Consider the following 15,662-nt stretch of genomic DNA (forward strand, 5'->3'; position numbering starts at 1 on the left):
TAGTATAAAAGTATATCGAGTATAAAAGGAGGCTGGATCAGCTTCAGCTTACAGCTAAAAATAACTACTAAAACCAGTGGCATACATGACCTTTTAGTCTCAAAGTTAACCATAATTTGCAGAAGAAAAAGAAAAAATACCAAAAATTGACTAAAAAATGCATTTTTAATGCACCAGCATGTAAAAAAAATCAGAAACCGCGCTTCACTATTTTCCTTTCCATCCTTCTCTCACAGTATTGCACAGACAGTACCTTGGTCATTACTCGGTCATTACACAACACGGTGATTAGTTTCTGATTGCAGGATAAATGGATTACATACATTTATGAGATGTATCCAGTCTCATTAATCCGACCATATTCATCCCCAGGAGAGTAAAAATCGCTTCATCTTCAGGCCATTGAAGGATTCATCTGCCAAGAAATCAACAGTATTGTCCGGAACAATGAAATTAATGACCCTGATCTCATCACACAAATGGGAGATTGACAGTAACATCAGGACAGAGGTGGAGGGTGGGCGATGGTGGTGGCATGTGCGTCTGGTTTGTTATGGTTTTGCGGTGCAGAAGTTAAGTTCTGTTGATGCAGAGAGGAAGCAGGGGTGGAGGATGGGTTGGTTGGAGGTGTAGAACCTGTAGGTGTCTGCATTCTGGTCTGTTTTGCTTGTGTCTTAATCTGTGGTAGAAGTTCAGTTTCAGCTGCTGTGGGGGAATCAAGGTGATTGAATTTAGAGTTCAGCAGCTTTGGACTTGGACACTGTGTTTCTCGTCTATCTGTAGAGGCAGCCTCTGGTTTATGTTGACCAGTCGAGGCCTCTGTGGGTGTGTGCTCTCTGTCCTGTGGGGATAAGTGGCTTGCCTCCACTAAATGTTGCTCTGCTGGTTTGTTCTTATCCTGTCCTCTTCCACTGCTCATTGCTGTTTGTCTCTCATCCTGTCTGCCGAGCTCCTTCAGTGCGTTCTCCTCATTGATGGCGTGTTTTCTTGTTTTGTCTGTCAGTGATTCTGTTGTGTTTGTTTTAGGTGGTTTCTGGACTGTTTCTGGTTTTCCTTCAGTGGCTTCTAGGTCTCTTGGAGTTTTGTCTGTGAGCGCCCTCTGCTTGCAAGTTGAAGCCATTGCTTTTACCCAGGGATGCAGGAGGGTCTGCTCTGCTGTCAGCCTCACGGTGGGGTCCGGCTGAAGGAGAGCTCGGATGAGGCCTCTCGCTTCTGCACACGAGTGCACACAGAGAAAAAACACGCAGTAAATATGTGTGTATATACACATATTTGCTTTTACACTTTTACACGAGTACTTTTACTTTTACTTGTACACTTATACTTAACTCACCCTCTGATATGGGGTCCCAGTAGGGGGATGGAAAATTAAGCTGTGCCTGCTTTATTAGCTGGAACAGCTCTACCTGGTCACGATCACGACTGCGAAATGGGGGGAAGCCACACACCAGGATATAGAGAATCACACCCAGAGCCCAAACATCCACTGCTACACCATAACCTGACAGGCAAAAATCAAGTACAACTTTTCAGAATAACAAAACACAACCCAAATTCAGACAGAGGAGTCACATAAAGTCCTCACCTGTCTCACAGAGGATCTCTGGGGCTACATATGTGGGTGTGCCACATATGGTGAAGACTGGCTCAGTTACAACCATGGCAAGACCAAAGTCTCCCAGCTTCAGCCTGCAGATGCCAGCAGCGACTTGCTCTATCTGAGAAAGGGAGTAGGTGAAATAAAACACAGACAGAGTGAGCCATGGAGGCAAAGTTGGGTTTGAATTTTTTGAGTCTTTGAGGTCATCAAAATAGTTATCCCGTTGACATTTTTGTGCATCTTGGAGTTTAAAAAATAATTGCACTTTCTTACTCTACAGACATTATATATAATACTTGTATGATGATCTGACAGCACAGTTGTGTTGATGTGGCTGTTTTGGTTTATGAAGTCAGAGAGTGTGTCAAACTCGAGTGTTGGTGGGAGAAAAATTTGAAGAATAGCTGCTATAATCTAAAGTCATTTTGTGGCAGTTCTCCTTCTAACCTCAGTTTGTGTAGCGTACTACAAAGTTCAGTTCTAGGCTCAGTCTTATCTGCTAGACTTACGATTACTAGACACATAGAGGATCTCAACTACCATCTGCTTTTAGCAGTGTTTTTTTTTTTATCTATATTTATCTCTGTTTATTCATTATTATTAAACTGTATCTATTTGCTTTGGGGGTTTTTTTAATGGTCATTGTATTCTAACCACAAATCTAGAAAGGTATTAGTTTAACAAATGTTACTTAACATGATGGGCATGCGACAAAACTACGACCGAACTGTTTTTATTTCATAAAAAATATACTTTGTACTTTTATTTTATGTCATGTTTTGCTGTGTGCATGCATGTGTTTTGTTGCAGAAGTATCCTTTCATTTGAGTTATTTTCATTTTGTTTTAGCACGCATGTATTGTGTCACACACTTGCCAGTGCATAGATGAGTTATCTATGCACTGCTTTAAACCACTGATATTGACTTATGTTAGGTTTTATGGTGTGGGTGTCTCAATGGTGTAGTTGTGAAACATAAATAACATGAGAAGGCAGACTTCTGTTAACTAAGTTAACAAAGTGTTTTTGCCAGGGGGTCCAATTGTGTTAATGTTTGTTCACACCCTCCAAAAGGACCATTTTTAAGCCAGGGAAAACCCTGAATAGTATTATGTTAAAATGAAAAAAAGAAGCTTGATTATCATTTTTTACACTCAAGAACTTGAGAACCCAACAATCATTCTCACTAATCTACCCTGAAACCCACCAGGAGGTTCTCTGGCTTGAGGTCTCTGTGGACGATGCTCTTGCAGTGGATATAATTCAGAGCTTCACTCACATCTGACACCATCAGTCCTGCCTCTGATTCTGAAAACTTTCCCCGGTCACTGATGGCCTCAAACAGATCCCCTCCACTCACCATCTCCATCACCAGATAGGAGTGAGTGTTTGTGTGGTGGTGAGCGAACAGCCTCACTATGCGAGGGTGACGCAGACTCCCCAGGAGACTCAGCTCATTCTGCATCATGTGCTCTCGACCAATCAGTTTGGCCCGCTCTACTATTTTGATGGCGAGGGTTTGACCATTGTCACGACGGCAGCACTCTCGCACCACCGCAAAGTTCCCATCTCCAACCACACGTCCAAATTCGTAGCATTGCTCGATGTCTGTCAGGGTGACGTCTCTGCCATCGGTGTGGGGGTTAGAGGTTTCTTTATTCTGTGATTCTTTAAGAGCTTCACCAATATCTGGAGCTGCACTTAAAAGCCGTATTTGAATACGGCTCTTCTCCTCATCTCTGCTGATTGGTCGAGGAGATGAATGGTTGTTATAAATATCCGGCTTTTTTGCCTCCTGCTCTTTTTGCTTCTTTGACACAGGAGGAAGTGGGACCCTCGCTGATAGCACACTGATCGGCTGTGGACTCTGATGTTTAAGTCTTCTCGCTAAGCAGTTTTCACAAAGTGTAGGAGATGGTATGTCTGCATTTCTTGGAACCTCTTCATGTTTAAAAGGATCAATCAGAGAAGGCTGATGCACTCTGACTCCTCCCCTCACATTTAGCTTCTGCAGGTGGTTGGGAAGGTGAACAGATTTTCTGCATGAATTCTTTTTATGAGACTTCTGTGTGTCAGAATTATATTTGTCTGCCTCATGTGTGTCTGTATGTTGAGATGTGTGAGTATTAGTATAAGGCTTGGCATGTGTATTTGTGTCTTGGCATGTCTCTTGGTTAGTCCCACTGCTGTCGGTCCCTTCGCTGTACCCACTGTCAGCCTTGGCTGCTTTATCTGGCGGTGGCCTTAGTCTCTTCTCCCAGGCCCGCAGCGCACTTGATCGGTAATGTGAATGTTCTGGAAATAATTCCTCCAAAGCTTCCTGCACACTGCTCAACTCAGGACGAGCCTTACCAAGAGCCAGGAAGGCGACCTCCCCTCGGAAAAAATCACACACACCCTTAACCTGTGATAGACAGAGACAGTGGTGAAAAAAACACACTCACAGACATCAGATCTGCAGCAAAAATTCTATCAATTTCATAAGTCTGCTAAAATGTTTATATTTAATATAAAATCATGTTTTTCTTTTTGATCTTTTCCACCTCTTTTAATTTCATGTACTGTGATTATGTGGCTGTGGCAACCTATATTAAAATGCTCTCGCTAATTATAAAAGCAAAGTTAATAGATTTTGTGCAATGATTTATTTGTCTGAGAAAGCCATTCTTCTCCTGAAATATATTATCAAGCTGCCTTATTTTGCTCAACATTGTACAGAGCAAACTGTGAGGGATGCTTCTCAGATTAAACCTGTGAAAAATGTGCAACTTATTGTGAAAAGAAAACACTGAATATCTTTTATTCTTAGCTAAGTTTATATTGGTTCATTTGTCAGTCAGTTGTGGAGTACAGCAAAGTCTAACACGGTCTTGAAGACCTGGAACCCCTAGTCCCAGTCTTTGTCACTTTTTTCTACCAGTTCAAAGTAAAATAAAATGTTTGCATTACCCTAAAATACAAGGGTACATACATACCATACTGCTTTATGTCCAAATATGTTTTCTCTGTGTCCAGAGCATTCAAAACATTTTTGAACACAAAAGAGAAAAAAAACAACAACTGTGCACCTTGCACAGGTTCTAAATGGGGTTTTATAGTTGCACATTTTTCCCCTCAGTCTGAAAGTCTGAAATATGTGTCAAATATAAATAAAATTCATATGAGATGATTTGCAAATCTCAGAGCCTTATACAGTATTTTATTAACAGATCTTTTTTCAATTTGATAGCAGCAACACATCTCAAAAGTTGGAAAACTAAGTGGTACTAAAAAGGAACAGCCAGAGGAACAATTTAGGACTTTAGGTTAATTGTGATCAGGTCAGTAACATGATTGGGTATAATAAGAGCATCGTAGAGAGGCGGAGTTTCTCAGAAGTGAAGATGGGCAGAGGCTCACCCATCTGTAACAAAAAGTATTAACAAATTACAGAAGAATTTCAGAACAATGTAAAAACACATCATTATCAAATAGTAAAAATTAACCTAAAAATATAAAAACTTTGAATATTCAAACATCTACAGTGCATAACATTGTCAAAAAATTCAGAGAGAAATTCTGGAAAAATCTCTGTGCGCAAGAGGCAAGGCAAAAAAAATCAGTGTTGGATGTCTTTGATCTTAAAAAATGGTACATTTTCTGAGTTAAAACATTTCATATATTTTCAATGCTCTACTGTGAATAAATGTTCGGTTTATAAAATATGCAAGTCGTTCCATTCTGTTTTTATTTAAATTTTACACAGTTTCCCAGCTTTTTCAGAATTGAGGTTGAAGTAAATGACCACAAATCTCTACACTGAACTGTATACTGAATGTGTGGAGTGCAGGAGGTTTATAGGGGCCTCCTGCACATTTTTGCCTACTCCTTTTTCAAGTTAATCTGGTCATGGTTGGGCCTCACCTCTCGTGCATGAGTTGTGTAAAGACGTGTGACTCTGGCTCTGTGCCAGCGAGGAAATCCCAGTGCCTCCGAGATATCCAACAGCAGTTGCTCAAAGGACACCACACCCCTGCGGTTCAACAATACTGTTACCTTGCGAGCCCAGAGACAAAAATAACTGTTAGGTTAGGAAATTCATCCCATCTAAATTATATTCTTAGAAATTGAAAACATCAAATCATCACTTTTAGAAGGGATTTATAAATCATCAATACTGTCTTTAAGTGGTTAATAAATCAGATTGATTCTAAGCTATTAATAAGAATCACTTTTAGAGTGTCCCTTCTTTTCTTCTACTAACACTTCCTTTATCTTATTGGGTCTTCTCTTTATTAGAGAAACACCTCCAGTGGACTGTATGAGCACATCTGATGAAGAGTTGCCATGAATCAAGCCATCATTGTGTTGCATTATTATCAAATAGAAAGCATTAAAGTCACCACAGGGGATTTTTTGATATCGTTTTAATCCAAAAATGGTTGTAACAACATGCCTCATAAGTAGTCTGTGAGGCACTAGTAAGATTGTGCCTTATTTTAAAGAGCTACCAAAAACAGTCAACATTTAGCTCACCTTCCGTAGTGTGCTTTGGCTACATGGGCGGACAATGGTGACCAGATGAGGCCGCTCAGCGCTCTCCTCTGCATGCCGGGTGTGGAATAGGGGGAGGAGAGGAGGATGTGGAGGAAGAAAGTGGGACCTGCGAGCATGTTCTGCAGGATGAGGGTGAATGGGCCAGGGCTGGGGGACCCCAACTGGACGTTTCGACATGGGTACAGAAGGACCTGAAGCAAAGGGAGGGGTAGAGGAACAAACACGGAAACCAAGTTGGATTTATGAATGTGTGCTATAACACTGAGTGAAGTTGACATGACTGGTAGATCTCTTCTAGACTTGTATACAATAGAAACTCATAAGTAACACAACACCCGCTCCTCATCCTGTGAGAGTGTGTGAGTGTGAAAGCAAATCCGGCTGATCAGATTTGAGTGTTTTCCATCCTACAGAGTCCAAAGGCCATTTGAGATTCCTCAAGCACCTTGCCCCGTCGGCTGAATTATTTAGGCTTCCTTAAGTCATGAAAAGCCGTTACAGATATACACACACCCACACCAACAAAAGCTTGTGTGACCTATTTAGGGCTCAGCAAAATCTGCATGATTAATGAATCATTAGAGACCCGCACAGCATCTTTGACATTTCACTTTCTGGCACTGCGGTGAGACAGAGAGATGTTATCCATTCACTCGGCAGGGCTGTGGGTTTTATGTTTTGTTTCCAGACAAAGAACAACGGACAAAAACACAAGACTTTACCTTCAACGTGAGCATCCCCCCCCCCCCCCCCCCCCTTAATGTGAGCAAACACACACACTCACATTCACACACAAAAGCTTTTCAGAGTGGACACAGAAAAACACTCATGTCCTTCAGCTCAAACATCCCAGCCAGCTGTGACCAGTCAAAGAAGACTGAATCAGCCTTTTATCTGTGTGTGTGTGTGTGTGTGTGTGTGTGTGTGTGTGTGTGTGTGTGTGTGTGTGTGTGTGTGTTTTGAGGGTAGGCCATATATAGTGAGGTTAACTATTTTTCATGTCCTTTTTCAAAAGAGCCATTTTAGCATGACGTTATAACACAGGTGTTACTAATCTCATTAATTAAGCCCCAAATATATGAGGATATGAATATCAGAGACCATTAATATCACAATTAACATAAAAACGTTTTCTAAAGCTTACCTCGTGTCAGAATGGTTTCTATGAAAAGGGTCTTTAAGATTTTAGTTAAATAATATTTGTATTTTTTTTAGGAGCTAAAAGCGAATGTTTCCCACCTACTTTTGTAGTTCAAAGTTTTGGCTGAGACCCTCAGTTTTAAATGATTTTAGCTGTACGTAAACTCGATTCAGCCCGACCAAAGACTCACCTGACAATCTTAATTTAGCGTTACGCCCCCCTTCGCATCCATACCGTGCTTTCTGTGAGGGAGTCATGTCTTTCGAAACAATAAAATTTAACAAAAAACAAAACAAAAAACACAGCGAATTAAATTAAAACACAAATGATAAAAATATATTCAAAAACCAGCGACTCTTATTTCCTGCTCGGTTTTATTCCTCCATGAGCTACTGCTGTCATACCGCCTCTTAGCTTTCACGTAAAGTAACGGGATGCTCTGAGAGAGGGCCCTGTAGCTACTATGGTTGCTATGGATACAGGTCAAGTTAAACGGATGGAGAGGGAAAAACACCGGAAGCTCAGCGAGTTTGACGTCAAACTAAAATACTTTGAATCAGTGAACATTGTGTTGCATCTAGATGTGTGTGTCTCCCGAACGTGATACTTAAAAAAAAAAAATCCACACATATTTATCACGGCAATTAATTACTCTACTGACATACTTTAAACAAACTAATTGCTCGAGATGGCTAACGATTGTAGAGGGCTCGTGGCTTTATTTTGAGCATTTTTACCGGAAGCATCCAGTTTTGTCTTCAAGACTTGACACCGAGTATTATTGATTTCTTTGAACAGAGTGGACTGATTCTACAGCATACATCTTTGATGACTTTGAAAAGCAAGAATTGGGTTCACAGGTTTGAATTTATTTTGGAATTTCTCTAATCCACACAGGCTCAAATATATACATAAACCTCCACATGTATTTGTGGGTTGGGTTGTGTGTGTGTGTGTGTGTGTGTGTGTGTGTGTGTGTGTGTGTGTGTGTGTGTGTGTGTGTGTGCCTTAGCAACTTGCACCTAACCTCAGGGGTGAGTTTGGGATCATCAAGGGTTGAAACCCAGACACATTTCTGACAGGCCGACAAAATAGTTAATCTTTTTCAGATTCATATCTTAACCTTAGATTCAGGCCTATATTTTCTCTTAAAAAGTCTACCTGTAAGTGACTGTCCCTATTTTATTTATTTCGCAATATTTCCCACAGTCCAGAGACTTTCATGTTTAATTTGATTAAGGTTAAATGGCGATTCTAAACTGGCCAGAGTGTGAATCTCTGTGTTAACCCTGTGATAGACTGGCAACCTGTGCAGAATGTACCGCCTCTTGCCCTATGACAGCTGGGATAGGCTCCAGCTTCAGCCATGACCTTGAACTGGATAAGTGGAAGAAAATGGATGGATAGATAGGATTTGGTTGATCTAGTGGTTAAAAACACAGCATGGGCCTTATTGCTGGTTTAAATCCACATCAGCAGCATTCACTGTATGCCATTGCGCTCTCTTTTGCCCTTGTTTTCTTACTTTACTCTTTGTATATTTGGATTGTCAGTCCTAGAAGATGATGACTTCATGGCTTAGAGGTTTAAAACAGTGAACATGTAAGAGAAGAGCCATGTTTTTTAATATCGAGGAGCCATGCTTGAATGTCTATGCCAGTTTCGTCCTCCATTCATCTTCAAAATTCTTAGAAAAGAGAGAACATGAACTGACTCGTCTGTGCTTAAAGCCAGCTACTGTCCTTGTGAAATCACTTTATGTTTCAACCACAGAATGAGGGAGAAAAATGAATCCCCAAACAAAGCCTTTTATATCACAAAGACTGGAGTAGAGATATGGTGACAATTCACAGTGACAGAGGGGGAGAGGAGCTGCCAGTCTCAGGGGGGTTACCATAGTTTCACAGATGGAATTTAACACACATACACAATGAAACACACAGTTTGTAGTTGATCTTTTGATATGCTGCCCCCCCCCCCCCCCCCCCACACACACACACACACACACACAGCTCTGTCTCCCAGGATACTGTTGATATTGGATCAGGAAGCATCAACTTCTGTTCCGGCTCCTGATCCTGGATGCACCACTGAAACGTAACGGTGCGTGTGTTTTCTCAAAGAGAGGACAAAAGCTCAGATGACTGCTAGGACTATATTTATTATTTATTTTGCCTTTATATCAGGGGGAATACCAGCTTTTTTGAAATTTATCGTTATTTTTATACACTTTAACTTCAGAGTATTTCAGCAGGGAGCTCAGAAGAGCTGTACCTGGAGCTGAACCAATTTTTTCTATTAAGGGAGAAAGACGTGGAGACCCTGGAGGGTTAATGTGGATAATTTATCTGCCATTTGTTGCTAATTTTCATGAAACTTTGTTAGAAATGTGGGTCACAGGCAAAAGAATATCCAGTGCTTCACTTTCTTCATGAGGTTTTCCAGCACCATACTTCCACTGATGCAATCACATTCACACTGATTCAGTCAAATCCTTGACCAGATAATATTTTAACAAGTTTAAATCAGGGTAAATATCTCAGAGGTGGTAATTTTTGATTTACGTGTTCACATAATTGCACTTCATGTTTCTGACCAGCAGATGTGGCTCCTGTACTCACTATATCTTCCTGCCTGCAGAGAGGACTTGGTTCCATGTGGTTTTCTTGAAAAGGGCTAAGCAATTCCTTGGAAGAGCCATCTATCTACACAAACCTGAATCAGCTGTAAAATGCTGCGGTGCGGTGCTGTGTTTTCTCTCTGACTGCTTTTTGCAAAACATACAAATTCCAAAGAAGACGACAGGTTGACTCAGCACTCTGTCCTTGAGTGACTCAGTCTGTTTTTCCTCTTTAAAGCTTGTTGATAGTCCACTTGAGGATATGCAGAGCAAATCTAGGAATTTGAGCTTAGGCGTATCAGATACAGTAAACAAATCATGTCAGTGCTGGTGCTTTCTAATAAGCTAAAAGCCTTTCAGAGACAAACTTTTGGGTTGGCACGCTTTAAGAAATCTTATTTTAATTATGCTTTCTCTATCTTTTTAACTTACTTTTAAATTAGCCAGGATGCTTCTCTGCATGGACTCTCTGAACCCAGTGTCTAAAAGAGTTGCACCTTATTAGTGTTACTGGTTAGTAACCATTAACGAAAAGCTGCTGTTGCACATGTTATAACAGGCACCACACACCCTGGATGCCATCTGTTTGGGCTCCACTCATCCAAACATCCATGACATTTAAAAGCTCTGACACAGTCAAAGTCAGGCATCTTTTGACTAACCTAGGCATATGCAAACATTACTGTCAAAAGAGCCATTTTCAAGCTGTATGAAGCCCATAATCATATTTAGGTTAAGTATATATTAACCTATCCGTATTATATGTGTAAATATCTTCTTACTATTATCTTCTTGCCATGTGTGACTACTCTGCAGCTGCAAAGTTGCATTACAGAAACAACATGTTTTGTGCCGATTATTAAATTATAGAACCAAATTAACAAAAGTTGTTTTTCCGTCATTTTTTTAAATTATCAACATAACAGAACAATTATGAAGTGGAGGATAAACAACCCATTAGCATGTTTAGGCCTATTTTGAAAATGGAGTAGCTATAAAGCCACGCAGGCCACTTTGAACCCTACCACTGTTTGTGTAGATGAATCAGAGTAAAAGTACTCCACTGTGTTCAAAAATAAAATAAAAAAATATAAAAGCGTAACAGCTTTGAAAATAGAAACATTTAAAAAAACAGCCATCAGCTAATCAGGAAGAGCACTGAGTCAATAGTGTTGGTGGAGGAAGCAACATACTGTTAAATTCTTTATTTTCTACAGTGACATCCACAGTAGGACTCCAGATGAGCCATTTGTGTACACACATCCATGTTAACCACCGCTACTAAAGTTCCTCAAAACTACAAGAGTCAGGCACCAGGTCATAAGTGTATGGGGTGACCCACAAAATTCTATTTACCAGTTGAAAGCTGGAGAATAAGTCCTTTGCAAAAACAAAAGAAAAAAATTGTCATTACCACATTCATATTCATCTGGCTTTTGCCAAAGACTGGAAATGATCACAGAATGGTCACATGAAGCCACATGTCCGTGGCTGACTAGTCATGTGATGCCACATAGAACATTTCCTTGCCTCATACTTAGACACAAACCACAAGTGACAGTCGGGTCATTACAGTCTGTCTCTCTCCCTTTCTATCGACACTTTATTAGGTACCCTTTTGTAGCACTGCGTTGGACCCCTTTTCCCTTCAGAACTGCCTTCATTCATGGTAGATTCAACCAGGTGCTGGAAAATCCTCCGAGATTTTGGTCCATTTTTACATGATAGCATCATACAGCTGCTGCAGATTTGTCGGCTGCACATCCAAGATGGAATTTCCTGTTCCGCCTCATCCCAAAGGTGCTCTATTGGATTGAGATCTGGTCAATGTGGAGCTCATTTGCGTACAGAGAACTTGTTGTCGTGTTCAACAAACCATTTTGAGATGATTTGAGCTTTGTTATATTGTGTGTTATCCTCCTGCAATCAAACTTTAAAAGGTACAGTGTGATCATAAAGGGATGGAATGGTGAGCAACAATAATCAGGTACGCTGTGGCCCAAAGTGTTCCCAAAATTATCCCCCGCACCACCATATCCCCATCAGCAGCCTGAACCATTGATTCAAGGAAGGATGGATCCATGCTTTCATGTTGTTATTGCAGCAGAAATCAAGACTCATCACACTAGGAAATGTCTTTCCAATCTTCTGTTGTCTACTTTTGGTGAGCCCATATAAATTGCAGCCTCAGTTTCCTGTTCTTAGCTCACTGGAGTGATACCCAATGCCGTCTTCTGCTGCTGTCCACCTGCTTAAAGGTTTTGCACGTTCAGAGTTCTGCATACCTTGGTTGAAACAATTGAACAATGACAAACTTCTTGAATCTTGAATCTCATAAAACATGCCATGCTGAAAGGTGGGTGCACAATAAATAACACGTTTAAAAGTCTGTCGCTCATTCTGCAATCTGAGTCATGCTGATTTGTGATGTTCATAATCACCCTGTAATTTTCTCTCCTGAGCGCCTCATAGACAAATCAGTGTGAATAAAATTATATAAGCATTGCCGAGAGGCAGAGAGAGAAGCCGACATATGATTGAATGAACAAACTACAGAAGGGAGTGGCAATTTCCAGATGTTTATTTAGTTGTATTATTCCCACACTCACATAAAGTTCTATAGAAAACCCCCAAAACATCCTTCTATGCTTGTGAAATTGGTTTTAGCCTTGTAGTTATGTGAGGTCAACGTACATGTATGTTCACACATGCACTCCAGCACACATCCCTGCTTGTGCTGTGTTTTGAGGACAAACACTCTGTGCAGGCTTCACCTAGATAGTTATAGGGGCTTTATGATCACATCTGCAGTTGACAATGCAAACAGCAGTCTAGCCTAGAAAACTGATTTTGCTCTGTATTCAGATTGAACAGGCTGAACCCAAAAGAAGCTTAGAGGTGATAATTATATTAACCAAGATTAAAATAAAGACACTGCTCATGTACCTGCTAGTGCAAATGTTGGTATGCTATCTCTGTTTACTTACGCTTAATAGTGTTTATACTGCACTTGAATTTATGGTTTTACCCAGCACGGCTAAAGTTTCCAGCACACATATGTAAGTCTTTATGAAGAGGGGATTTTACGCCTCAGACTCCCAGAAAAAACTCTATGTGAGTTATGACCATAGTGGCATCCCAGAGCACTATATCATAGGACTGCATAAGATCAAACACACGCCCACACACATTTGGAAAGATATTTCCACAGACACTGACAGGACTGACGTGTTCTTTTTTAATTTTAGATTCTAGCCTTTATAGGCAGAAGAAACCCCCCCACAAACAAATAAAATAATCTTTCTATTTTTAACCATATATGCATACATATATACATATATTTGAGTGACATGTTCATCTGCGCAGTTACCACCTGTTTAAATAATAAAATCCAATGTAGGCAAAGGAGGGTAAGAGGAAAAGCTAGAACTAAACGATTTTAACCTTTCACCTCCTCTCTCTCTGTCCTCTCCTCCTCTCTTTTTTCCATGTGTCCCTCTCACACCTGTTCATGTCAAGTGTCAGACCCGTGCGCACCACTGATTCGTTCCAGCGCACACACATGTGCCAGTTTAGACACACTACTCGACACCAGCAAAGGGAGGCCGGTGGAGGAAAGGGCAGTAGGACAGAGTGTGTAACATGGTTCCATAAGTATTCACTATTGACTTTTGTTGCCCACACTGTCTGCCCGTGTGTGTGTGTGTGTGTGTGTGTGTGTGTGTGTGTACGGGTTCGTACTATCCTGGTGGGGACCAAAATCTGACTTTTACTATCCTGGTGGGGACTTTCTGCACCGTGGGGACCAAAATCCAGGTCCCCTCGGGGTTGAAAGCAATTTTCACACTCAAAATGCAGTTTTACTGTCAGGGTTACAATTAGGTTATGGTTAGGTTTAGGGTAAGGGTTAGGGTTAGGCATTCATTTTTAATGGTTAGGGTTAGGGTAAGGGGCTAGGGAAAGCATTATGTCAATGGGATGTCCCCACGAGGATAGCAAACCAGACATGTGTGTGTGTGTGTGTGTGTGTGTGTGTGTGGTTTGACAGTGTGGTAGTTTTAATGCATGTTTGCTATTACACAATGTCCACAGATCTGACCATGCATTAGCAGATAGGGGAGAATTTCGTCACACTGAGAGAGACAGGTAGATAATAAGTGGACATTTGTGCTTCTGCATGGAGGCTAGTTTATGATGCCCTTTGGGGACTTGAACCTGACTGCACACCAACCCATAGGGACTTATGTCACAGTGAGGACGAAAACAGGTCTTTTTTTTTTTTTTTTCATCTGTACTTGTGAGGAGTGATTTGAATTTTTGGTTTTTTTAAGTTTTAGGCAGGAAATTACACTTGACCTGTACACACATCTCAGAGTGACGTTTTCAGGACTGGATGTTAGTGTTAAAGTTAGAATTAGTTTGAAAAGATTTTTGACATGGTGAGAAATGCTTTCATGCTAAGAGTTGAATTAGAAAATTATAACACTCTCATTCAAAGCAGTCTCTCTAATACAGTATATATAAAAGTAGGGCCTTATTTTAGGACCGTACTTGGACAATACCAGGAGCGTTGTCAGCTAAGACTACAGCTGAATCCACACAGGAAGCAGCTAGCATCCAGAGCCGTTGGAAGGATGGTATTGATAAGAGCTGCACCGTCTTCAATCTCTCCAATGGACCATTTTCAGTTACAGCAATGGTGGCTCATCACAAGCCTCGCAATATTTCTGAAGGTTTCCAACATATGCTAGCTGACAAATATAGCAGCACAGAAGTGTGAGATACATTTTTGAAAGGTGGGAAGTTAAAAAAACAAACAAACAAGTCTGTATGTTATCACCACACATTTCAACTGCCTGCTAAGCCTTTGCAGGAACTATTTGAAAGCTACATGAACCACATGGCGACTTTGATTTCTGAACGCCCACTCACAGGACTCTGACTTACTCAGGGGCTCTGCTAGCATCCATGTAGACCACAGAACACTAAAGAATTAGCTTTGAAGGAATTATTTGATGTGTGGTTTGTGTTTTGTGACAATATTTGGACAACACCAGGAGAGTTGCCAGCATACAGGAAGCAACCAGCATCAACGCAGAGCACAGAAAGTCAGTGACATTAGGCTACTTCAAGCGACCACGTGTGTAAAAAGTCTGGCGATCCAAAGTGGCTAAACCTCGAATAGCATTCTTGAAGCAACTACCAACCTGTTCCACTAGGGACCAACTGTCAGCTTTAAAGCAATGTGCTTCTTCCTGCTTTCTATGGGGACACAGCCTAACACTAGTTAGCTAGCTTGGTTAGCCTAAATACTTCACAATGGTATTAAATGAGACTAATCTACCAAAAACTGCGTTCTTTGAGTAAAACTGAAACATCAACCATCTGTAACTCAAAAGCTTAATAATACATAAATAATAATATAATAATAAATATGAATAATAATGAAAAATGAATAATAATTAAAAAAAAAAACCATGAGTACTATTTAAAAAAGAGGAGGAGAAAAAAACGCAGCTGTAATGGCAAAACTCGAGAAATATTCCATTTAACTTAGTCCAGCACAAGCTACAGCTAACAGTTTTTCATTTAAGTTCTTTTTTTCTTTTCTGGAAAAAGAATTTTTTTTTAACTATGTTAACTAGAGAGGTTTATATGTGCTCCCTGGTGTACTTTTTTAACTCCATTATCTCCAGTTTTATTGTGACTACAGCATAAATGCTCCAACTATGCATGTGTCCATCAAGCAGACTCCAAGTGGACTT

At 40.5% G+C, this 15,662-nt stretch overlaps 1 protein-coding gene across 1 annotated transcript; it reads right to left on the reverse strand.

The window, feature by feature from the left end:
- Positions 1-499: 499 nt before the first annotated feature.
- dclk3 (doublecortin-like kinase 3) lies at positions 500-7,534 on the reverse strand. The gene is made up of 7 exons (XM_065470487.1): positions 7,468-7,534; positions 6,116-6,327; positions 5,504-5,635; positions 2,808-4,004; positions 1,586-1,718; positions 1,334-1,501; positions 500-1,212 (listed from the first exon to the last, which is right to left on the reverse strand). The coding sequence occupies exons 1-7, from the start codon at positions 7,532-7,534 to the stop codon at positions 500-502; spliced, it is 2,622 nt and encodes an 873-aa protein (XP_065326559.1).
- Positions 7,535-15,662: the final 8,128 nt, after the last annotated feature.

Source organism: Pelmatolapia mariae, linkage group LG22 (assembly GCF_036321145.2).
Source record: "Pelmatolapia mariae isolate MD_Pm_ZW linkage group LG22, Pm_UMD_F_2, whole genome shotgun sequence".
Classification (NCBI taxonomy): domain Eukaryota; kingdom Metazoa; phylum Chordata; class Actinopteri; order Cichliformes; family Cichlidae; genus Pelmatolapia; species Pelmatolapia mariae.